We start from the raw sequence: 26609 nt of genomic DNA, 5'->3' as shown, positions 1-26609 counted from the left end.
TAGCCTAATGTGGTTATCTAGCCTGGCCAAACCAAACCAGTTGGACTGGTCTGTTTAGATGGTTTTAGAGAGTTTGTTTGGCACTTGTGAGCTAGCCTGATTAGGAAACTGGCTATGCTGGGAGACAAGTTAAATCCGTCTAAACTGGTTAACATGACAACCCTGGCCGAATTGGTTAGGTTTTGATGATTGTAAAAGGGTTTTTGAGACTTGTCAGCTGGTCAGACTGGGGTCTGGTTGACCAGCTAAAGACCAGCGTGTCCACATTTGGTTAGTCTTCAACTAAATATACAACCTTTAGTTGGATTTTGTAGTATGTGTCTAATCTAATGTGGCTAGCTGGTCTCTTAGCCTTGCCAAACCAGTTAGTTTTATCCGTTTAGATGGTTTTTGAGGGTTTTTAGTCACATTGGGAGACCTGTTAAACTAAATAAAACCAGCAATACCATCTTTAATTGACTTATGCTTAGCTGGTCCTTTAGTCAGGTCAAACCAGTTAGTTTTACCTGCTTAGAACATTTTAGTGGAGTTTGTGACTACCTTAACCAGCTAAAACCAGCTTGGTCATGGTGTCTGCCATATTGGTAGACCAGGTACACCAAATAAATCCAGCAGTACCATCTTTAGTTACATTTTCTGGTTAACTGGTACCTTATGCTGGTCTATTTAGATATTTTTAGAGGAGTTTTTGACACTTGTCAGCTGGTCAGACTGGGTGACCACTTAAAAAAGCTAAAAACCAGCATGGCCACATTGGGGAAACCAGAAAACAAGCTGAACACCATCTTAAATAGGTGAGAAGTCAAGTTAAACCAGATAAAACCAACATTGTCAACTTCAACGAGTTTTTGTATCTGGTAAACCAGACCGGTATAGTTAGCTGGACTCTCAGCTTGCATAGCCAAACCAGGTAATTGTTTTTAGAGGTGATTGAGGCACTTGTCAGCTGGTCAGACTCATTCTAAACTTGGTAAAAAAACAACAAAAAAAAACACCTATAATTTCAATAGACTGGTTTAACTTTTAATTTATAGCAACTTAGCTGGTTAAATTTGTGTGTTTTGTTGGTGCAGAGAGGCTTTGTGCAATTTGTTTTTTTTATATTATCCTAGCTAGATTATATGGTTAATTTTATTTTATTGTTTTTACTGCTATCTGTGACCAATCAAAACAAGCCTGTTGTGGCTCATTTTTGGGTTGTAACTCACCAGTAACACACTAGTTTGGAACCACTAATCAAGAGTATCATACGACGTGGACTATAAATTAAACATATTGTGCGAGTTCTTTCTCCATTATGAACTGTTCATGATACTGCTTAGTAAGAGAGGAAACATGCACTCTTCTCATTAGCCATGTTAATTTAGTTTTAAAGGGTGGAGAAACTACTTAGGCTCTCCTTTGATCATTATTCATCAAAGCTTCGAAATGCACGAGCAGGTTGCGCTTGTCCTTGTGAGGAACGTGCCAACAAAATTGTTTAAAGATTCAAGAGAAAAATGTCCCACTCGTTTGTGTGAATGAGCAACAATGCTGTTTCCCAGAGCTTACAGTTCTGCCCATTTCATATGCATGGAATTCAGTTCATAAGCATATCTCCTGCCCTATCTTGCAAATGAGAAAGTTTATCTCACTCGCAGCCACTGATGAATGAATGAGCGTGCAGAGGTTTAGTTCTGTCATGCTCCTCCAGGCTGCAGGCCAGGTGAGACATATCCTGCGGGCTTAATATTTCGTACTCTTAAAGGGGAGAGACTCCCACTGAGATCAGATCCAGAACCTTCCGCAGCGCTGCAGGATCCTGCCGGCTGGAAGCCCTTTAAGCGAAGAGTGAGCGTAAAACGGAACAAAGTCGATTACACCCTGTTCTTTGCTTTCAGTAACTATTGGCAGTTGCCATACAGTTTCCTAAATCAGTACAATTGGGCACTGCAGAGAAAAATTACACTTTAGTCGGACAAAAAGTCTAATTATGAAGTACCATTCTAAAAGTTAATGTCATATAGTAAAAGTACAAAAATTAGATTTAATAAATTTCATGATTTTTTTTTTTTTTTTTTTTTGTGAGCATTTGAACAGACTACATTGCAGAAATTGCAGCGTGGTCTTGTATGATTATTATTTTTTCTATATCTTTTCTATATTTATTTTTAATTAGCTTTTTTATTTTACTTTATTTAAAATATGCATTCCACCTCATGGTTAATCTATCTGCCAATTTTTTTTTTTTTTTTTTTTTTTTTTTTTTTTTACAATCTTATTTAAAATATCTAACAAATGATTAAATAATTATTTTAATAAAGTCAAAAAATGCAAATACATAAATATATATATTGGTAATATCCTCTTTGTTTTATATGCTACTGAAGCATTTTTCCACTACATATACTGGATAGATGCGGTGATGCCTTCAGCTTGGCCCTTAACACCAGTAAAGAAGAAGATATAGGCAGGGAAGGGGATAGTTTGAAGCACTGGAAACAGCACCCCTGACTCAACATTTCCAGGAAGTTGAAGACCCTCTAAACTCTCAGTGGAGCCTTCATGATCGCAGGGAGATATGTCAGAGCTGACATTTAGACATTTGGAGGAGGTTGATGTAGAAGATGTCTGTTTTTGGTGCAGGAGTGGGGGTGGCTGCGCTCAAAGGTTGTTTGAAGGAGTGTGAAATGCGATAGTGAGAGGGCTAGTGGTGGTTGTTGTTTGCAGTGATATAGCTGCACTGGGAGTAGGTGTTGGAGACATTGGCATACAGATGGTTCTGAAAGGAAGCCCTTCTTTGGGCAAGTGAGGTAGTTGTGGGTGGAGGTGCTATCCAGTGCCAGTTTTATGTGGGTTTGACCTCACACCCTTCCGTCTGTCCAGTTTAATGTATGCAGCAATAATCCCATATGTTACTGAGCATCGAGAAGATCCTTTAAGAAACCCTAATATGCTTTACTCACACACAAGGTCCAAATTCTTGCTAATGAGATATGTATTAAGAAAATGAACTGGCAAATAATTACAATATATATTTTCAAGTGTTTAAGCGTTTCTCTTTCACAGTCTTCCACACTCAGTCAACGCCAATGTTATGGGATACATTGTAATAAAATGTAACCTCGAATGCTTTAAGTCACTTCGGATGAAAGCATCTGCCAAATGAATTTGAAAATGTTACAAACAGTATAGGCAATTATATTTCTCGTGCATGAAACTGCATTTTTTTTTGTGGGAAAAAAAAATATTTTACATACATTTTCATAGTTTTTACCTGCGTGGCTCTAGCACCGGCAATGTTATTGGTTCAGTTTCCAGGAAGTACTAACAAAATGTAAACAATGAATGCATTTTACGCCACTACATAAGCTAAGTCCACATTTGTTTCTTTTTAAAACTGTGCCTATGACAAAAAATTTAGGATTTTGTGATGATATTAAGATTCTTACGGCTTAAACTGTCTTTAGATAAACATATGATTTGTTAAAACTGAAGTAAAATCTGTTATATGTGCTAGTCATGACATTTTTTTTTTCTTTAGTAGACAAGTTGATCCTTTGATTCACTTAAATCAATTTCACTTGTGTCCAACTAAGTTACCAACTAAATTATCCATTTTAAATTGACCAGTTTGTATACTTTTCTGCGAGAATTCATTTTAGCACCAAAATATTATGCCACATTACATTACATCTTGCGTCTTAGTTTTTCCCTTAATCCAGAAGCTCATGTTTTGTTTGGCTTTATCTGTGGGGACTGTGATCGCCCTGGACACCAGTGGTGAATTTGGCATGCTGAATAGCTGGACAGACGTGGCCAGGAAAGGGCTGCAGTCCAGAAAGCATTCGTACACAAAGCCCTGGGCACAGAACCGGCTCTGGCTGCAAAATGGAACCTTGCCAGCAGCTCTCCAGGACTTGGTTGACTGATGGGTGCTGGAGAAGTTGATGTTTTGTAAAATAGCGGTGTCCTTCACCTAGTTTTCTGCTGGTTTTCTAAATGGATATTCTTGCCATTGTGTGCATGTGATGTGCATCCTCAGTGAGAGCTCTGCTGTTTTGTGGCAGGAAACTGGAAAGAGTGGTGTTTAACTGCAGCTGCAATATCCGTTGGATCCAGCTGTGGCAGCAGCGAGGCGAAGCCGGACTCCATAACCAGCAGCTGTTCTGCAACGGAGTCTCCAAGATCCCTCTACAGTTCATGAACATCTCAAACTGTGGTATGGAACATTTTCTCTAAATTGTGGTCGCCATAAAATAAATGTCTTGGTTTCATTAAAGGGATAGTTTACCCAAAAAATGACAATTCTGTCATCATTTACTCACGATTCTAAACCCATATGACTTTATTTCTTCTGAAGAACACAAAAGAAAATATGGCCATGCTTTATTTAAGGTCCAATTGCCACTATTTACAAATTATTAACTATGACTTTTGCCTCAGTAAACTCATAATTTGCTGCTTATAAATAGTTAGTAAGATATAGTTAAGTTAAGGTTGGATTGGGGATGTAGAGTATGTTCATGGATATGTGCTTTATAAGTACTAATAAACAGCCATTATGTTAATAATATGCATGCCAATAAGCAACTAGTTAATAGTTTGAATTGGGCCCTATATTAAAGTGATATTTTTCAACAAATTGGTCCAATGTTGTTTTGGACCCCACAGACTTTCATTGTATGGACTATAACACATTGTTTAAAATTCTCTTTAATTTTCTACAGAAGAAAGTCATACAGGTTTGGATTGACATGAGTGAGTAAGGATCACAGAATAGTAATTTTTGGCTAAAATGATAAAACCACATTTGTTGTTTAATTTTGATTACCACAGAAAATAAATAATTTACTAATTTTGTGGAAAATGTTCCTTAAAAGAACACCGTAGTTCTAAAACATAAACTATTGTAAATTTTTATATTAGTGTGGTAGTGCCTAGTGTGTTCAAATTGTTTCCTGGTGTTGTATAACCAGTGCTTTAATGTCATGACCTTAAAAAGTTATTTTTAAAGTAAAGGACAAATCAAAATAAACTTAATGCAATTATTACCACAAATGCTGTCAATAAAGCTCAGTCATTTCATTTATTTAGATTAACATGTACATATTTATGAATGGAATGAATACCTTTTGTCGTACCATGAGTGCTTGTCTGTTTCCCATCAAGATTTGCCGGAAATCAGTGTAAGTCACAGTAACCTGACGGTGATAGAGGGTGACAGGGTCACAATCACCTGTAATGGGTCAGGAGTGCCGGTACCGGAAGTGGACTGGACTGTTGGCGGACTTCACTCCATTAACACACACCAAGTAAGGCATACTTTACTTGTAGCATTTTAACTAGCATACAACATGCATTTTATGTACCATTTAAGGATATCAGTCAAGGTAAATGGCATATTTAATTAAGTAGTATAAACAACTTTGGAAAACTTTGGAAAACCAGCTAAAAAACAAACAGTTGGGTTCCCAACCAGCCATTTGTGCTTTTGCAGCTATATAGCCAGTACTACCTTTTTAATGGGCTATATGTCTATCCCATATAGTCTGATTTTATGTTTAAAATTAAATTTGGCATTTACTCAATTTAAGAACTATTAAATGACTCACTTGAGCCTTACAGTTGCTGGTTTATACCGTAAACCATTTGTTGAATCTGTGCAAGCTTGGTATTGTTTCCAAAAGCTATTGTGTCTTTCTCTCTTCCAGTCCAATCAATATCCACCCAATGTCCACTCCATCAACTTAACTCTGGTCAACGTCAGCAGAGATGATAACAGCTTCATGCTGACCTGCATTGCAGAGAATGTAGTTGGGATGACTAATGCCTCAATACAGCTTTCAGTACAGTGTAAGTGCCTCTTTTCTTGCTTCCTACCTCTTGAATATCTTTACATTCAGCCTCACTGCCTCTTACGTGCCAATTCTGTCTCTGTCTAGCTCACTGAACTGGCTTTGTCTGCCTCTTTAACTTGTTACTGTCACTTGCTGCTGTGCCTCATGGCTACCAACTCAGTTTCTTAATTTGTAGAGCCTTTTGTTTTAAATGCATTAATGGAGGGGAGATCACCAGAAAGTTTTTTTTTTTTTTTTTTTTTGAAGTAGTAATATTGATCAAAATGGTTTTGGGAAACACAGAATCAGTGCTATAGCAAAGTACAGATGAAATGTCTAATTTTTGTTTTTAAAATACTATATATTATTCTAGCTTAGCATGTAGGCACCTAAAAGTAAGCCATTGTGGCAGTTTATTTTGCTCAAAATTGTAAATATTGTCTCTCTGTTGTGCTTTCAAAACAGCACTGGTTGTTTTAGGATTTTGACTTGCTCAGCATAGCAACTGGCTCAGCCAATGGTGTGATTTTGGGGTGGTGCTACATGACTGATTGACCAATGACGGATAGAGAGGGGTGTTCTGGAAACCTGTTTGACAACAGATTGTTTTTTGTCAGTTTGTAACCATTTACATTATGAATTCATACGGTCTTATATGTGTGTTTTCGTCTTTTATGCTTACTCCCCACTAGGGGTTGAACAATTTAAGATTTTTACAAGTCGGCATTTATATGATGAAAGTTGAGTCGAAGTCGACTAGTCGCTGATGACATCATTAATGAACAAATAAAACTGAACCTGGAGCTAAGACTAGAACACCTTGGACACAGCTATGGCATTACATTTATATGAATGCATTAGTGAGAGAGCAATTGCTTGTGTGAATTAATTCTACCTGGCAGCATCTGTGGGTTTTACTTACTAAGAAATATATGCTAGAACTTTTCAGTTTCTAAACTATTTTTTATTTTTTGGGAGGAGAAATCACAGAAGAGTGTTGGCAATACATTTCTGTGCTACGCAACTGAATGATTCTGGGGGCGCACGATCTGCGAGTGATGTACGAGCTACTATCTGTAGCCTACAGTATGTTACAGTGCGGCAGTGCATTAAATTAGAACAGTGGTTAACTTACCTGTACGATAAGCTGTTTAAAACGTGCATCCAGATGGTATTATTACAGGTCTTGTGAAGCAGTTTCGGAGTATGCATTTATTTGTCATGTTAACTGTTTGGAAACGGAGCATATATGTGGACTTCAATGATTTCTTATCCTGTTGCGCCCTCTATAGGACCAGCGACTAGTCAACATCAAGCTTACAGAGTCATGGCAGAGCATTAAAATTGACTAATCGACTAGCCGACTCGTCTGTGCAATCTCTACTCCCCTTCAACGGTTCTGTTTAGGGGTGGCCCTTCATGCTTACATTTTTATTTTTCCCTTTTTTAATTTTTTACATCTTTAGGTTTTCTCATGAGATCGGGTTGGATTGTCTTGTAGTCCTTTTGTAGTTCTGATGTTAGTGGCACAGAAATTACACACTGCCTTTTAAACGTTTTTTTGAATATTAGTTAACTGATTTTTAATTATTAGTATTTTAATTTAGCCAATTTTGTGCAAGTGACTGCTATGTCAAATCAAATTCTACAAAATTCACAGTGAGGCTAATGAAATTTGCTATAAAATAATGATAAATTGCTTCACCAGAAATAGTCCTACTCTTAAATAAAAATAAATAAATCTTAGGTTCTCCACCCAGCATGTTGTAGGAAAGTCATTTGTGTAGCTTATTGATCTGTGAAAACGAGGGCTGTTCTTCATCTGGACTTTTCACCCGAAAAAGCTGTAAGTGAAATATTAGAGAGATTTATCAATGCTATCATGTTTCAGGGTGGAACAGACTAAAGTACATGTGATTGCTTTGTGGCAGAGCTAGGTGGTGTATTTTCGGTTTTTATGTGTTGGGAGTGGTATGCAGGAATCTTGAAAATGATGACTTGAAAATGTTCCAGATTTTGTTCACTTAAAATTTGTTTTGTGCATTATATTAGACTTGGAAAAAAAATCAATGCGCATTGCATTTTTAGTGATAAGAAAAATGAAGTTTATTTTCCCCATATAGGTGCAGGCATGCAAAAATAATGTCCCAAATGAAAAAGAAAATGAAAGAAACAACAATCCCAAGGCAATAAGCAACTTATGAAAATTGGCTAAAAAAACCTATGCCTCTAATCAAACATATAAATCCTACCCCTGAGAAACAATAACCAAACAAATCCAGAAAAGACAATGAAAAGGCAGAGAACAAAGACAAACCTTAAATCAAGGCTCATATATAAAGACATAATAATAATAATAATAATACATCAAACTTGTATAGCGCTTTTTTGGACACTCAAAGACGCTTCACATGGGGAAACAAACAAAACAAAACAAAACAAAACAACAAGGGTTTAGGGAAAAGCTAGTTTGAACAGGTGGGTTTTGAGTACTGATTTGAAGTTTGGCAGTGAGTCCGAGTTTCTGATGGATGTAGGGAGTGAGTTCCAGAGGGTGGGGGCAGTGATAGCGAAGGCTCGATCCCCCAAAGTCCGTCGGTTAGTGCGGACGATCGGAGCAAGGCGGTTTGTGCCAGCTGAACGGAGGTGGCGGGTGGGTTGGTGCTGTTCCAGGAGCTCAGTGAGGTAGAGTGGGGCCAGGTTATGGAGGGACTTATAGGTGAGGAGAAGGAGCTTATATTGAATGCGATAGTGAACAGGTAGCCAATGGAGCTGACGGAGAACGGGGGTGATGTGTTCTCTTGACCGGGTGTGGGTTAGGAGGCGGGCAGCTGAGTTTTGGATGTATTGCAGTTTTTGTAATTGATTGGTAGGAAGTCCGTATAGAAGGCTATTGCAATAGTCAAGTCTTGAAGTTATGAATGCATGAATGAGAATTTCAGCTGTTGCCAAGGTAAGGGAGGGGCGAAAGCGGGCAATATTGCGGAGGTGGAAAAAGGATAGTTTAGTGATATGGTTGATGTGTGTTCGGTATGAGAGGGTGGGGTCCATTATGATGCCAAGGTTTCGGACAGAGAGGGAGGGGGTGACAATATGTCCATCGATAAGGAGAGTAAAGTTCTGAATAGAGGAGAGGAGAGATTTTGGGCCCGTGATAAGGAGTTCTGTTTTACTGCTGTTGAGTTTAAGAAAATTATTGTCCATCCAGGTTTTAATGTCAGAAATGCAATCGGTGATGGTGGAGAGAATAGCCGGGGAGATGGATTTGGTGGAAAAGTAGATTTGGGTATCATCTGCGTAGCAGTGAAAATGGAGTCCATGGTTGCGGATGATCTGACCGAGGGGAAGCATGTAGATGGTGAAGAGGAGGGGGCCGAGAACGGAACCTTGGGGGACGCCATGGGTGACAGGGGAGGTGTGGGAGTTGCAGTTATTAACAGAGACAAAATGGTGACGATCAGAGAGGTAAGATGTGAGCCAGCGAAGTGCTGTACCAGAGATGCCAATAGATTGAAGACGATGGAGAAGGACAGTATGGTCAATAGTGTCAAATGCAGCGGAGAGGTCGAGGAGAAGGAGGATGGATATGAAACCAAAGTCGGCAGCAATGAGGAGATCATTTGTGACTTTAAGAAGGGCTGTTTCTGTGCTGTGGTGTGGACGGAATCCGGATTGAAATGTTTCAAAGAGTTGAGAGGAGTGGAGATATTGATGGAGTTGTGTGTTTACGGCGCGTTCCAGAATTTTTGAAAGTAACGGAATATTGGAGATGGGTCTGAAGTTATCCAGATTGTCAGGGTTGAGGCCAGGTTTTTTCAGGAGGGGTGTGATGGATGCAAGTTTTAGCGGGGATGGAACAGATCCAGACGTAAGGGAAGTGTTGATGATGATGGTGATGAGAGGAATAAGGGTTTCTTGACAGCTTTTGAAGAGAGGAGAAGGGATCGGGTCAAGCTGGCAGTTTGAGAATTTCATGGTCGAGAGGAGTTTGGAGGTGTCAGAGGGAGACAGTGGAGAGAAGGAGGAAAAGCTGTGGTGTGTGAGCGGAGGGAGTTGATATTCAGAAGGAGGAGAAGCGGAGGAAGTGGATGCTAGTGAACAGTGTATTGTATGGATTTTGGTATGGTAGGATGACAGAAAGTTATTGCATTTGTCTATAGTGAATGTGGAGGTTATATTGTCCTTGGGTTTGGTCAGTTTTGCAAATGTGGAGAATAATGTGCGGGGGTTAGAAGAATTTGAGTGAATGAGTTGTGAGTAGAAATTGGACCGGGCAGTTTTGAGAGCAGAATTGTATGTGGTTATGGCGTGTTTGTAGGCTTGTGCATGGACAGTGAGACCGGATTTTTTATGGATCCTTTCAAGTTGTCTTTTTTGTCTTTTGAGAATGTGAAGATCTGGGGTGTACCAATGACTCTACCAAAACAACTCAACAGGATAATGAAACTTTGGTTTATCAAAGTTATTAAACAAAACTAGTATATAACTGCAGAACTAACTAGAGACTAACCAGTGTGTTCGTCCTTTGTGCCTAGTTAAAACTATTAAGGAACCCAAATTATGTTTCACAATGTAAAATGAAATGATATAGTGATTCAAACATTAATTCAGCTGTTGTCAGAATCACCTGGTAAGCCTGTGATGCTTTGCCATTAATTGAACTAAATGGAAAAATACAACTACACAATATCCAACAACAGCTGTTTACGCCCACTTTGAATGAAGTAAGGCAATTAAAGGCCTTATAAGAACACAGCTAGATAAAATTACAACGTAATGTGAGGTTGCGGTGCTGTATCTGTATTTACATTTATACTGAAAGGTGTTGGCCAACAACAGTGTAACATGATTCTTCCTACACTCAATATTTATTGACCCTGTAAGATTTGCTTAGAGTGGCAAAAATCTGTGGAAATAAGAGAAAGTCAGTCAGTCTCTCTCACTCTCGGTCTCTCTTTCTCTCTCTATTTGTCTCTCACAATCTCTGGCCTTGAGACTGGAGAATAATCAAAAAGTACTTGATATCAATGAATTAAAAGGTTTAGGTGTAGTCATGCAGACTCCAAACATTTAAATAGTCCCGTATTATAATATTTAAGCTTAAAATAGCAAATTCTAGAAGAATTTAGTGAAAATAGGTGTATTCATGTAAATATATATTACACATTGAAATGAATTAACCACTGATTTGATCCCAGATGAATGTTTAATATGAACGTTTGGCATATTTACAGCATTGTAACTGGTGACAGTTTATTCCATGCTCGTCCAAATGCTTGGTGACCAGCCAGGCAGGTAACCTGGGATCTTCCTGTCCAAGAGGCAGGATAGTGGATCAAACAAATATCCGTACGGACCACCTGTGCCACAGAGGCCAAAGTCCCACTCATGCATAAATGCGGTTTATGATAATCCATGCTCATTGGTCTATGGATTTATGTTGGATGGTGGCTGAAAGTACTTAATCCTCTCTGTATGAAAAACATTTTGTTTCTCTCCTGCAGTCCCCCCTGTTATCATCAAGTTTGAGGAGCCGCAGAAGTGGCACGACACGTGTATGATCTTCACAGTGCGTGCAAACCCTCTGCCCACCCTGCGCTGGTACTATAAGGGTGAGGAGATCAAGCCGACTGATTACGTCCATCCAGAGATGGATGAATACCAGGACAATCTAGAGGGATGCCTCATGTTCAAAAACCCCACACACCACAACAATGGCAATTACACGTTGGAGGCCAGCAACTTCCTGGGCGTGGCTGTCAAAACTGTGTACGCCCACTTCCTACAGCCACCGTTTGATGGTACGTGACTCGATTACATCGCCTGTTACTCTGAAACCTATAGTTACATAGTGCTTCCCAATGAGTGAACTGTGATATGAAACTGAAAACATTTTCCCCAAAGTTTTATCATACCTGCAAAAAGTACTATGTTGATTTTTTACCTGTGGGAGATAAAAGTCAAGTTCTCTTGTTCTGGGCAAGCGTTTCTATGATTAGAGCTGTTAGGTCACAGATGCTGTGTTGAGAAATAGAACAGACTGGATGTCGGTTAAAGGCCCTGCCTGAATAACTTATTAACACCTTAGGTGAGAATCCACCGGGTTTATAGATAAATATAGATACAGGAAAGTTCACATTTCTTGGGATGATGCTACAGCGCACATAAGTGTGTGCACTTTCATACCAAAAGACTTGGGTTCAGTCTGTGCTTTAAATAGGTACATTAAGTAAAGTTTGAGTAAAACATCTGATACCACACACACAAATTATTTTTTTATTAAACATGAAATGAATTACTTGAAAAGAAATAGCCATTTTAAATGTTAATTTGATTTCAAAATATTAACAGTATTTATGATCAAATAAATGCAGTCTTGGTGAGCATGAGAGATTTTATTCAAAAACATCAAGCATTGTTATTGTGTGCATATGAACATGTATACATACAGAACATATGATACCCTCATGTCTGATTTCAAAACAGTATAATGTTTAATTGCATGTTAAATAATGCAATGATTTATCATATTCAATTCTAAAAGACTCATATTTGAACATTACCATAATTGCACAAGAATGCACTGAAGGGTAAATACTGATCATAGTATAATAGCATTTTGAAAATGTGTTTACCCGAGTCCTTAGAGCTGATCTTGACATATTCATATCTATTAATTATATACCACTGTTTTTCCCCCCTCTTTTCTCTGTAGACTACCCAGATTATGGTGAGTTTCTCCTTTTAATTGTTTGCTGCATGTATTTTTGTAAATTATTCATTACTTTTGTTTATTATAAAACAATGAATGATTTAGAAAGAAGTAATTTGGTTTGTGCACTGAACGAAAAACTACCCTCTAAACAGTTACCTTGGCCTTATTCTCAAATGGCCGGTTGGTTTTGTATTTTTGGCATAATGTGACCGATATCTGTCAGTATGGGAGAAAAATAAGATCCTTTTCCATGGGACAGTTACTGACCTTCACAAGAATGTTACACTGATATCACCCTAGTTTACTATATTTAATCAGGTTGAGGCTCAGAAACTGTGTGAATGACAGATTGTTACTGTCAGAGCTCTGATTGAAGTTACTGTAGATGGCTGTAGTGTGGAGTATCACATGGGCCCTCTGTCAAGGTAAAACAAAATAAAATAAAAAATTATAAGGACAGCCTAAGGCTTTTGTTCAATACTACATGAATAATAGCAGCAGCCTAATCTAGGATTTGACTCCCTGTCGAAATGGCAGTAACCTTGCAAAAAACGGGTCTAATCAAACAGTATTTGCCCCAAGACATGTTTAGTGAATAATACCCCTAGGTTCTCTTAAAACCAGGGCTGTCTAGTCCTGTTACTGGAGGGCCACCTTCCAGCAGAGTTTAGCTCTGGCACTAATTAAACACACCTGAACCAGAAAATCAAGGTCTTCGATACTAATTCCCAGGCAGGTGTGTTGGAGATCAATTTTGCATGAAGTGGCCTTCCAAGAGCAAGTCTTAAAACAGTTACTCATAGTGAACATAAAATACATCAATCACCTTTTAAAGGCTGGTTTGACAAAACCAATTACATTATGTCCTGTTTTTATAACAAGTTTGTGGATTAGTAGTTAGTGAAACTTTATTGAAAATGACATGGAGGGAAAATCTAATGTATGCTATTAATACAGTGTCTCTAATATGTTTTTGGACATTTAAGCCACAGATAAGCAATTTTAAATGATCAATATCACCCATATATTGTACATAAACTTTTCAAAATAAAGCTAAACAGAATTTTGACACGTTTAGTTGTCAAACTATGGTTACCTACAGGGATTGAAATACATTTTTTGACTCACCAGCCAATTTAGCTACAAAATAAAAATAAAAAATTGCGACTGCTGCAAATCATTTTGTGCCAGTACTAGGGGTGTGCGATTATTTATAAAAAATAAAATCTCAATATTTTCTGGAATTTCATCAGTAAAGATAATTGGACAATATTTAGCTGAATGTGTTATTGTGCTGATATCTTAAGGACTACCATGGACAGCTGACTACCAAAGTTTATGATATATTTCATATTCTGTGGTCAGTTCACAGCAGTGATAGAAATGACTATTTTCCAATAAGTTTAAATGTATCTTTACATTTTATGGGCATTTATTTTATAAAGCCTATATATATATATATATATATATATATATATAATTTAAGTGCACATCTTTTTTAGTCAAATTGTTCTATTTAATCAGTCAATTATAATAAAAATACATTTAGGCTGTTACTAAACAAATAAAATCAATATCAACTAGGGCTTGGTATCATATGACGTAAGTATTGCGATGATGGTATCAACAGTCAGGTAACAGACGATTATCAACATTATTGTGAAAAAAAGACAAATGATAAACCTAGTAAGTTTCAAAAAATATTTTACATAGCCCCATAGGCACCAAACAGGTCTTTTTGCAAGAATGAAATAATGAGAAATAATAAGATGCTTAAGGTCAGGAATCAGATTACATGTTATGAAATTACACTTTGATTCTGCTTCTCGATTTCTGTATGTGCCTTTATTGTGATTTCAAAAGATTCTGCTGCAAAAAGACGTAATGGAAACCTGCACTCGTGCACAGTTTTCTGTGCGGCGCTCACACACCAAGCACACGCACAAAAGCCCCCTTTTATATACGTGAACACTAGACTGAGCTCTATTTCTCGCATTCTTACACATTCAAATGGACAAATACACTCAGTAACACACTGTATGTCCATGTGGTATTATTTTATCTTCAAAAGGTTCAAAAAAATATGCTGCTTCTTCTTCTTTTTTCTGAGCGACACTACACTCTTGTTTGTTTTCTAGTGAGTCCAACTCCGACGGCTATGACACAGCGGCCTGAAGAGGACACGTTTGGAGTGAGTTTAGTTTTTTTTTTTCTCTCCCGAGATCGAAAGCACCCATATGAAGTGTACTGAGGTTTCTTGAGCATCTTGTTCCCAGAAACACATAACACTGTTGTCAAAAACAAACTATTCTAAACCATTTTCTTTTGTGCATTTCCCCCCTCACTCTCTACCTCCTCTCCTATCTGCCGGTTCCCTTGTGGCTTCTGTGTTTTTCAGCTGTTTAAAGTACTTTTGTTCATCTTTGTACAATAATTGACTGGAAAGAGATTATATTCTCATCTGAAGGTTTTAATTGGGAATCTAGCACTGACACAAAGAGTGAGCATGGCCCTCGATTGCTCAGAGGTCTTAATTTCAAGGAAAGCTTTTTTGCTTTAGATAGCTTTATTCCAGCATTCTGACTGCTTTGATTTATTGTTTATTGTCTTTATTTTGTGCTTATCTGGAGCATTTCGACATTATATTAAGTTGTACACTATGTATTTCCCATAAGGAAGTATATCCTAGCTATAGCGGCATCTAACACCTAGCTTGAATTATTATAATAATAATTTGTTCCCCCCTTTTATATGCTTTGGACTTATCTTTTCATGCAGTTTATCAAAGCTAGTGCTGCCATATGCAACTTATGACTCCAATTACATAAACCTCTCATGATTACAGCATCAACATCAATACAAATCATATAAACAAGTCAAGACACGCTTCATTGGTTTCCTATAAAATTGCATTTTTCCTCCTGTGTGAGACACAAGAGATTAGATGGAAATATTTATTTGGACACATTTTAAGTTGCTAGTTATGTCATTCCTGTTCTGTAGTTCCCTTCTAAAAAGATTTTAAAAATCATTTTAGATTATAAGTTATTATATTAACAAATAAGACATGTTTTGAGATTCAAGATTAAGTTATAGCATGCTCGCATGTCTTTTAAAGTGTTTAGAATTTAAACAGAATGCACATTTTCTCTATGCATACATGTAGAATACCCAGAAGACCTACTATGTTTGCCAAAATGTACAACCGAGCATACGGTTTCCCACGATGCAATGCGCTTGACTTGACCTTTCATTCCAGTGTGATTAATGAGAATGGAAGAGACTTATTACTAGACTTGAATAATTGTGAGGATTATTTCATATACACACAGGTGAACTTCTCACCAAACATTTCTACGTCAAACACCTTGTCACATGAATTTGTTCTTGACCTCATTCTAATCTAAATACATGAGGTTATCCATTTAAATATAAAACATGTCTAAACCTTTTCCATAAACACACAACCTTTGTCTTTACAACCTTGTGTCACAAATTTGTGAATAAGAACTATTATTTGATCTAGTTTTGCACTGGCTTTAATTAAAAGTCAAAATAGCTTAAACTATATTGTGGGAATTAAATATGCAGCATGATGAGACAAAACAACAACAATGCAGCATACAAATGTTCGTTTTAGCCTTTTATATTCAGTAGTGTTTCATATACATTTTTATTTTAATTAGTAGGCAGTAAACAGTTTAAACTATGCAGTCCCTTACAAACATTAACCATGATTTTACTACAAATAAAACCAAAAACATGGTAACTATAGTTAAAATAGTGTGGTATAGCCACAAATAAAACCATAGTTTAACCAACGTAGACTATTTGTAGTAAAACAGTTGTCATACAAAAATAAATACGCCAAAAATGTTACTAAACTTTTGCTACAATAAAATCATGGTTAAGTATGTTAGTATTCAGTGTCAAACATACAGTAATCCTATATCGCTGCTAACCAGCTCAAGCTAAGCTAAGTGCTAACATGACTGTTAAAGTTTTCATAAATCTCAATTTGGTTCTTCAAATAAATGAAATATTGTCCTTTCTGCTTCTCTAGGTGTCGATTGCAGTTGGCTTGGCTGGCTTCGCATGCGTTCTCCTTCTCGTTATGTTTGTGCTAATCAACAAATATGGCAGACGTTCAAAGTTTGGCATGAAAGGTAAGCCAATGTAAACTATTCAGCAGGAAACTTGGCACATTACGTTATTAGTGAATAAGTGTGACATCAACTGACTTATTTTTTTATACCAACAACTGCGATTTGTAGGAAGAATGGAAATGATAAATGCTATTCTAATTGCTATATTTTAACAATTTGCTCTTAATCAAATTCTTGAGTTTCTTGGTCTCATTTGACATTTTAAAGTGCTCAGCAAGATCAAATCAGGTTGGATTTAGCGAATGCTTTTTTGGGAGTTCAGATGTGTATGAACGTCTGTAATCGTTCATTAAACTGAGTCCTAATGGGTGTTGTGTTTACTGATTTCAAGGAATAATGAGCCTGACGGAGTTTCCAGCACGCTTTTGGTCTCTAAATAGGATTCATATGTTACTGTGCTGGATGGACCCTTGGGTTTGTATGAAGTCCAATGCCTGTGCATTGCTGGCGAGATGTTAGTGGACACTATTGTTAGCCATCGCCTTTCTTACATGCTGGGATGGTGGGATACTAGGCTCAGTCATGCTTTCCTGATTCTCCGATGGGTTTGGCAGGGTTTTTGTTTTCCTCTCTCAGAATCCTCCAAAGCGCGATCGGTTTGGCTACCCGTGATGCATTTTGGCTGCTGTTTTAGCTGTAGCAGTGGGAAACAACCCTGTTTTGCGTCCCAGCCCTGACATGAAATTTAGATTTTTCCCCCTTGACATCTCAGTTGTTATGAATATGAGTCATCCGGATGTCATATAATGGCTTAGTAATGAACGTTGCGTTGACATGTAGGCTCGTGTGAAACCGTGCAACACCAATTACACTACAACCATCACAAATGCTCATGTATCAAAGGGATAATTAATGTGATGCTTTTGGTCCCCGGAGCCTCTTGCCATGTTGTATTTTTCATTCAACATCAACTGAAATGTAATCAGTGGCTCTGTCTGGTGGTAAGGGTGTCAAAGTACCCATAAGCCCCTTGTTCGCTGCAGAATTCAAAATGAATGCGTGCCGTGTTGGTTGAATGTGTCTTGCCTTGGCACAATGCCACATTCATTGACTTTCTCTGTTTTACTTTGGTTCCCAGGAGGACACCCCCCCCCCCAACTCTTTCTTTCATGTTTTACAACTGCTACCCTTGTCTCTTCTCTCCACCAATCCCTTTATACCCTCTCACCCTATTCCGTCTGTTACCCCCCACTCTTGTTGACAGAAAGTGAGAACTCTCAATTCCTTTTTAACAAAGCTAATTAATTGGAGATTAAGCCGATAACGTTAACGGATATGGAATTAAGTAAGAGAATGGAGGAGGGAGGAGAGCTCTGGATGATGCTGGAAGAAGTCGGGGTGCTGGTTCCGGCTTGATCTGACTTATTCCGGCAATTTGGGTCTCCAGAAAATTACAGGAAGTTGATTGTGTTTTGATTTGCTTGAACCCTGATATTCAAACTCCAGAAAGAAAGAACATCCATATAATTTTTTAGTTTAAGGACCAATTCTCACTATTAACTTTGCCTATTAAAGAGCAGGTCAAATGGGTTTTTAGTTAGTGTGTTTACATCTGCTGTGTTCAAGGATACCACAGATTACAATTCAGACCTTTTGTTGTGTGCTTGTAATTTTAGCGAGGACTGCTTCTCTAATCTTGGCTTTTTATCTTTGTGGGCTTCTAATCTTCCTTATTTCGACTAACAAGCTTTCCGAACCAGAGTCTGTAAGTACAATTTATACGTTATCGGTACATTTTCAATTGAGTGCTCAAAATACAAAGTTTTTGTTCCGATATATCATGTATAACTAGTACAGCTTTAGGTTTCCAGGTAAAGCACGATATTACTGTCTTACTGAAGTAGTTCTGATAATTTGCTGTGAACCTAAGAATGTCTCAATTAATGTAGACCGATATTGTTCTAATTAGCTCTGGGCACAATTCGCTTGCATAATTATTTTTGTATTTTATGTCATTATCTTAAGAACAGATTGGAAAACTATATTTTTGTTTTATGTAAAAGTGCTTTGTCAATGGTAGCACTCACTAACTGGCTCAAGAACTCCTCTTCGTGCCAATCACAAAAGCCTTGGCCAGGTGACCAATCAGAGCCAAGTAGGCTCATGTAAGGGAGGAGTTTGCTCCAACTTGCTTGGAACGAATCATTTTAATTTTTTTTTTTTTTTTTTTTTTGCACAGCTCTAGTGTGTGTTTGTGTGTATGTGAAATTAGATGTATGATCAAATTTAATTTAGAAAATCTTATTTTTCATTTAAGTTATTAATTTCAGAATTTACAAAGTACATATTTTGTTATCACCTTTGGCTCTTTTAAGAGGTACAGGTACATACCATACACACACGTACTTCTGACATATAACAACGGATCAACACAGGACCGCAGACACCTGGAGAATAAATAGGGAGATAAATGAGGAGGGTAAAGAGGGAGACACAGGTTGAGCAACTAAAAACAACAATGAGGTGACTAGATGGAAGGAAGGGGACAGACAAGACTAACAAACACAACACAAGCCATGTGTTCACACAAAACCACAGGGGTGTCCTCTGGTGGCCATCTTGGCCTCTCCAGCTGCAGACTCTGACAGTACTAAAATGTGAATAATAGTTTTTTAATAATTAAAATATGATACTAATTAATATTTAATTACTGATTTTTATATATTTATGAATTTAGAAATTGTTTATATATATAGAATATATTTATTTATTCTAGTATTTGTATATTCTATAATTATATTAAATAGGTAGCATGCTGCATAGGTAAAGTTTACATATACATATATTTGCTGTTTTACTGATTCTTCGAATATCAATAGTTCTACAGTTTGAAAATATTGGTTTCTTTACCCCAATCCCCGCATTCTGCTAAATGCCGCTATAGTGTCAGACTTCATTTCTTGGCCTTGTGCCTACTTTGGCCCTCAAGTCTGACCTCAAAGCCACAAGCGCCTGGGGATAAAATGTGGCCTGCTGTCACCCTATTCAGCGATTTTATTATTCCTTTATTCGAAATCAAACAGTAGCCCTTTCTTTACGACTGTCTGAGCTGAGAGCGGTGGAAAAAGCTGCATGTACTCTGGTGTTGAGACTTTACATTACTCTTTTGGTTCTCATCCAATGCGATGAATGAGAGTTGTTCATATGAACTGAGGCGTAAATAATCCTAATCTACTCGTGTGGTGAAAAGAAAAAGATTCGGTCCAGGGAACGCACAAAGTCCTTAAAAAAAACATTAGTATTTGTCTGAAGTACTTGTAAATGAAGCTGTTCAGGGAGATAGCCCTTTTTGTCTATATTTTGGATGTTATTACAGGTACATCACTTTATGTTGTATCCTCATATGCTTTCTGTTGGAGATTGAAGCAAAGATATCTGGAGAGATCTGGATCCAGTCTTTGTTCATCTGAAAGTGCTACCTGGCATCACTGGCTCTCTATAGCAGGACCGCAGGGTGTTTAAAGGACCCCGTCTCCTGATTCTTATTCCAGCCCACCTTTTACGTCTGATTACGTCTTTAAACTTTCTCTGAGGGCTCGCAGTGAGATCCCATTATTACCATCTTAAATCTGACAGCAGGGCTCTCACACAAATGGAAAAAGCATTTTTTTCTCTCTCTCTCTCTCTCTCTTAGAAGTCCTTACATCTGAGAAAGAATATGTGTAAAGTATATGTGTGTGTATATGAGAGATCTGTAGCTCCAGTGCCTGCATTCATCCTTTTGGTTCAATAAAATAGGCAGCCGTGGTTCTGCACTTATAGACTTCATTTCAGTGGATATGGAGCTCAAATGCTTTGCTTCAGGTTACTTGTGGCAGTTTATTTAATGTGACTCAAAGCATATTGCTCATTACAGACTTAGTGATCCTAAAACATCAATAACACATCACACTTCCTGTGATTTACGTATATTTTCTTGATTTGTGTGTCCTTTTTAACTTTGGTAGTGTTTTTTTTTTTTTAAGACTACCTGTGGTGTCTCAGTCAAATTAAAGTTTGAAATGGATGCTGCTCTGCTTTGTAAAAAGAATGATTAACTTAACCCCATCAGAGATCTTTTTTACAAGTCTAAGGCAGTAATTCATGAGCCATGGATTATTATCTTGTTAAATGAAGGATTTGGAAGTTCATCTGAGATGCTTAATTGTTGTGTAGAAATGATGGCAGTGAGAGCTAATACTGGGAAAGACATTGCTTTTGAAGAAAACAGTTATACCAATTTTATACCAAATAATATGAGATACATTTTTATATTGATATTAATATTGTGTAACAAATACTATTAATCATTAACTTACTATTATTATTATTTTCTTCTTCAAAATTTCAGCACAATTTATTTTTAATTAAATATTTATTTTGCAAGGGTATATTTGACACAGTAATAATAATAATAATAATAATAATATTTATTTATTTGTTTATTTTTACTTATCACTGATTTAATAGTATTGGAAGTATTATTGCTGTAGTTGGTGAGTTTATTGCAATGCCTTTATATAGAATTATATTAAATGTAATAATTGGTATCATTATTTGACTAAATCTCTTTAAACATTCATAGATTTTTAAATTGTTAAATATTTATAAAAAGAATATGGTATATAACAAGAAATAATTATTTATTTATTTATTTATTTTAAATTACCCTTTTTGAAGAGGATTATAACCCTACTTGGCCAAGACTCTGTGTTGTATTGACGAGAAACGGCTCAAATTAACTTCTCCATGCCATTGTTTGGCCCCTTTTAAAATATGTTAGCATGTATGCAAGCAGCACTGACATACAAAACATTAGTTCTTTGGTGAGCAGAAATGACAAATGGTTCTGTAGACCTTCTAGTTGCTCCAGTGCATCTAATGACAGATTGTGTGCTAGCAGCAGCCTGATTAAACTTCAGCGAGTGTTACACTAGCTGGATTGTTCACTGTGTTTTTTACTTCTAACATGATGTATGCTTGATTTATTTCTGTGTTCGGGTTATAATTACCGATCTTTTTGAAAAGCATTATGAAGAGGAGATGAGGAAGATGACCAGTGTGCGAACTCATTTGTCCTCATTGACAAGGGTGGTAATCGGTGATCGATTGTAGATGGCTGAACTGCAGTGGCTACAGCAACCCAATCTGCCCCTACACACACACACACACACACACACTTTAGCTCTCCTCAGTTTCGGCCTTGCTGCTTCACAGAACTGATTTGATTCTGACCTCACCAGGTGTAGTGCTGAGTTTGCTTTACTGTGAAATCTGCCATATAAAGCATTTCTTTATGTTCTGCCTTTGTTGCTGGGAATGACCCATTTTATTGTCGCACCGTCAAACAAATGTCTTTCTTTAGGTCCTTCATTTGTTCTTTTTACTTGCGTTGTCTTCCAACTACCTTCCTTTCTTTTTTCCCTTACCCTTTGCAGCTTTTTCTGTTTCTTCCATGCACATTTTCTTTCTTTCTTTCTTTCTTCTACAAACCTCATACTTCCTGCTTATTACTATCCCTTTTCATCTTTCATTCTTCTTTATTCCTCCTTTCTTCCTTTCCTCCTTCATCCTTTCTAACATCTTTGCCAAAGCTTAATAGAATAATTTGTTCTCTTGTCCTGTACTTTTTGTTTTAAAAGCCTCGATTTTCTCTCCTTTTGCCTTTCCTTTTTATCTTTTTTTTTCATTTTTTGTGCAAATGTGTGAAATCCATGTGATTTATGGTTACACAGTGGAGACTACAAAGACTACAGGTCTCATCCATTTGTTTTTTATTCTTGGTGGGCTTGGAACCACATTCATATTTTACGTGCGTCCATTTTTATCTGATTTAACGATTCCAACTGGCTGTGCTATTTCAGAGTTCAGTATGTTCCCTTTAGGGAATGCAAAGATCTGGTGATATAACATCGGAAGAAGAGGAGAGGAAAAAGAGGTTTTTAAAACAAAGTACAGGACAAGAGAACAAATAATTCTATTACGTTTCTGCTGTTTGTCGTTCTTCAACGATAGATTACCTGCCAAAAGGTGAAAATAATAAAATCCACCCCACCCCCCGCCAACAGTGGCCTTGTATCTAAATTAAACTCTCATTTTTTGCCCAGGAAGCTTTTGATGATAAAGCTTAACTTTGAACCGGGACCATTTAATTATATTAACATTGAGTGTGATGTTCTTGGTTTTTCTTTAAAATGAAGATCTGTCATACTGTTTGGTGTCTGCATCCAATTAAAATTACAGAAGTGATTTGATATACATACTGTACACACTCAGAAAGAAAGGTGCGAAAGTTGTCACTGGGGCATAAGTTGTCACATTTCTACATAAAAGGTCCATTACCAGTCAGTCTACCTTGTGAAAAGTTACCGTCCCAGTGACAAGTTTCATACCTTTATTTCTGAAAGTGTAGAAGCAAATTAAATTGAAGTTAGGTGTCTACTTTAATGTTTCAAATTACTTTTGTGAAAATAAAATATCAAAATATGGGGAAAATAATATCCCATTGATACTCAGCATAACATGCATTTATGTAAAAAGGTTAAGACATTTAATTCTCACCTACTGTAAATATATAAAAGATAAAGTGATCATATTACATTTATTAGTTTAAATTAACAAAAACTTCTCAAAGTTTTTACTTTGTTTTTACTGTATATAACTGCAGGGAAAAAGTAATATTTTCTAGTCCATAGTCCATGCGTATATAGCCCTATTCGGACGGTAATTGTCATTATTCTCATGTGGACATCTGTAAAAATAAATTTACATGGCATCTCAGTGATAAAACTCATGGATACAGATGGCAACTTTTTGACAGTTTTGTGTTCTGGTTTTCTGCGTTGCATTTTATCTCTCAATATTATATAAAAAATGTGGAGATTAGCAGAAATAAGTTAATGTAACCTTTTATTTACATAAGGTGAGCATAAAGCTAGTTGTTTGTTTTTGTATGTATGTAATTGTAGGCCTAAAACATATTTTACAAGTGTATTGAATGTTCTACAGCATAAAAGTGATTGCACTACATAGTAGTACTAATAATATGAAGTAGTGTTAGATCAGTTTGGAAAATAGTGTGGAAAATTAGTGTGCTCCTATCAACTAAGTTTACTTTGCTCCATTGCAGCATTATTGTGATGCTTCTCTATCACAGAATTTGCTATGTGGCCTGTAGTGTCAACACTTTGGTGCCAATAGTTCCTCTATTTTATATCAGTGGTTTCTTGGTTTGACTTTACGTGTTGGCTTTGATGAGTGTACCATGGGACTAATTGTCCAGACTACTTAAAATCAAGATCAATAACAAGCTTTCAATCCACCACCACTCCACCTGCCTCTCTGCCCGTTTGCACAGAGTCGGTTCTCACTCTCTCCACAGTTGATTGGAGTTGCCAGTGATGGCCTGAGCTGCACTGTCATTTGTCACTGTCCATTTTTGTGTGGTGTCTACCTCTATCTTCCATGACCCCTGGAGTGTGAGAGCAGGTACCTGCGCTCTGAGAACCGGGCACAACGTGTCAACCTGTGAACTGGAGTTGCCAGAGAAGAGGCGGGGCCTGACAGACAGCATATTAAACTCTGACACTCACACCATGACTCTCTCCCGTCCCCTCTGTGACGAACAAACCCCATTCAGACCCCAGCACCTCCACCTTGTCTGCTTCGGTCGTCTTCAGTCTATACTGACCCTCATCACCCTGACACTTTCCCTTCAGCTTCCTGATGCTGTGTGAAGAGTGCCTCTTTTCCTTTCATCTCGTCTACCATCCCAAACATGTGTCACAAAGGGTTTCTCCTTTCCTTCGTACACCATTACCTGTGTAGCGACGAAGAGTTACAAGGATTATGTGAGTTTTACATAGATTTATTACATTTAAAAATGTTTTTGTGTTTTAAGAAGTGAAGTGAAGTGACATACATCCAAGTACTCTGAATGCGTACTCTGCATTTAACCCATCAAAAGTGCACACACACAGCAGTGAACACACACCTGGAGCAGTGGGCAGCCATGCTGCGGCGCCCAGGGATCAGTTTGGGGTTCTGTGCCTTGCTCAAGGGCACCACAGTTATGGTATTGCAGGCCTGAGACTCAAACCCACAACCTTAGGGTTAGGAGTCAAACTCTCTAACCACTAGGCCACAACTTCCTAATATAATATTTGGGAAGTCTATGTAATATTCCACATGGAAAGAACCTATATAAACATATAGGTTTTAATATAGGTTTTGATATAGGTTTTTAATATATGTGACATATATAAAATTGGCCGTTTTCCTATATTATACGTACATACAGTATATGTGCATCTATCTATCCATAAAATGTAGTGTGTTCTATGTAATTATATAAGATTGGGTTGTTTTTATGCCAGGACTTTAAATTATAAATCAGAAATGAAGAGCACTGATCAATAACCATTTATATTGTTTTGGCAGACACGTTAATGCAGTTAAATGACCACCAAATGCATATTTAACAGCCTATTGAAGACAGACATGCCTTTATGTCTTATTTTAAAAGCAATGAATATGTCATACTTGCCAAGTAAATATATAAATCATGTAGAAAAATGCAGACAAATCTGAAATAAAATGTTTTATTCAATAAAATGCAAAACTTCAGTGCTTTATCTATCCAGTTACATACCAGTCAGCTCTGCAACATGGGTAGAATGCTGCCAAGAAGCTATGCATTAAACTAGACATGTCCTGCTGTGTACATCAGAGTGGAAAGCTCCTTGAAGCCCAATGTGCATTGGTCCAAAACTAGAAATTGCTGCATTAAGATCAGCTCCTTCTCAGATCTCTCTATCTCCATGTGCAGGGCTTAAGAGGAGAACATGGCACCGTTTTCCATCGCCCGCAGGCCTCGTTCCCATCTGCCATTGTTTCTTTGCTCTGAAACAAAACAGGAGCCCCTCAGACCCTTTTATTTATTTACTGTATGGCAGTTAAAGATAGATGAGAAGAACCCTGGAGAATCTGGCTCCCCTCCACTGTCACTGTCCTAGAAATAGAACAGAGCGATGAAGGGGCAGAGCCTTCGTAATCACTGCAGTATCAAAAACAGGGCCCCAATGAAAAGAAGGCCAAGCGTGGAGGCTTCTGGGACTCCTCGGGCAAGCTACTCCATCTGAGCTTTTGCCAGGGTCGTCCTGGGAATGTGTTGGAACTGCTTTCGCAGAGCTTGACTGCTCGTTATTTCTTAGTGCATCCATACAAGAAAAAAAAAAAATCTCTTTCAGATTCGGAGCAGTGACTGATGCCGACTAGGGAGTGTTTTTATTTTTTGTTTCCATGAGGAATTCAGATACGAGGGAGTTGCATCAGCGGATAGAAAATTCGTGAGTCGGCTAACTTAGCACATTTTCCAAGACTTTTTACTATGCTCACTATTAGTTTAGTGTAATTTGTTACTACTAAATTAGTTTGTTCTGAAGTTTACGTTTGTAATGTTGGAAAGTTTGATTTAATTTTATAGTAAATGGTTCTTATTCTCACATGTAGTGCTGGAAAGTCTGATTCATTCCAGTGAGTCGGTTAATTCTCAATGGTCCCCTCTCCCTTATGGAGTGTTGGAATGTTGTTCGGGAATTAGGTTCTGAATCGTCTTCTGACTTATAACCTTTGGAAAGATTCATTAATTCTAATGAATTGATTCATCATAAACAATCATGCCTCTCATATGTAGTAGGACTGTCAAAATGGCTGAAAAACTAAATTCGAATTTTGTACTTATCAAAATTATATTCAAATTTAAAATGCATAATTTCAGTTAGGGTGAAGAAAAGCTTTTGGCTTCTCTCCTGATGCATGTTTATTCAAAGCATTAGAATACATGACTGTGAAGTGAATACTATTTAAAATAATGTTTATAAACTAATTATAATTAAGTTGCTTAAACAACTATAAACAAAACATCATGTA

General features: G+C 37.3%; 1 protein-coding gene across 4 annotated transcripts in view; it reads left to right on the top strand.

Annotated features, from left to right (window-relative positions):
- Positions 1-26609, top strand: part of LOC128014143 (NT-3 growth factor receptor) — a 238740-nt gene that overhangs the window by 130579 nt on the left and 81552 nt on the right. For all 4 annotated transcript variants that reach the window (XM_052597476.1, XM_052597475.1, XM_052597474.1 and 1 more), the window contains 7 exons: positions 4050-4201; positions 5152-5294; positions 5694-5835; positions 11324-11620; positions 12535-12549; positions 14673-14725; positions 16598-16700. In XM_052597476.1, coding sequence (XP_052453436.1) covers positions 4050-4201; positions 5152-5294; positions 5694-5835; positions 11324-11620; positions 12535-12549; positions 14673-14725; positions 16598-16700 — 905 coding nt within the window. The remainder of the gene's footprint in view (positions 1-4049; positions 4202-5151; positions 5295-5693; positions 5836-11323; positions 11621-12534; positions 12550-14672; positions 14726-16597; positions 16701-26609) is intronic.

Source organism: Carassius gibelio, chromosome B25, assembly GCF_023724105.1.
Source record: "Carassius gibelio isolate Cgi1373 ecotype wild population from Czech Republic chromosome B25, carGib1.2-hapl.c, whole genome shotgun sequence".
Classification (NCBI taxonomy): Eukaryota; Metazoa; Chordata; class Actinopteri; order Cypriniformes; family Cyprinidae; genus Carassius; species Carassius gibelio.
The sequence above is the reverse complement of the archived record's forward strand: the minus strand, read 5'-3'. Positions and strand labels throughout refer to the sequence as shown.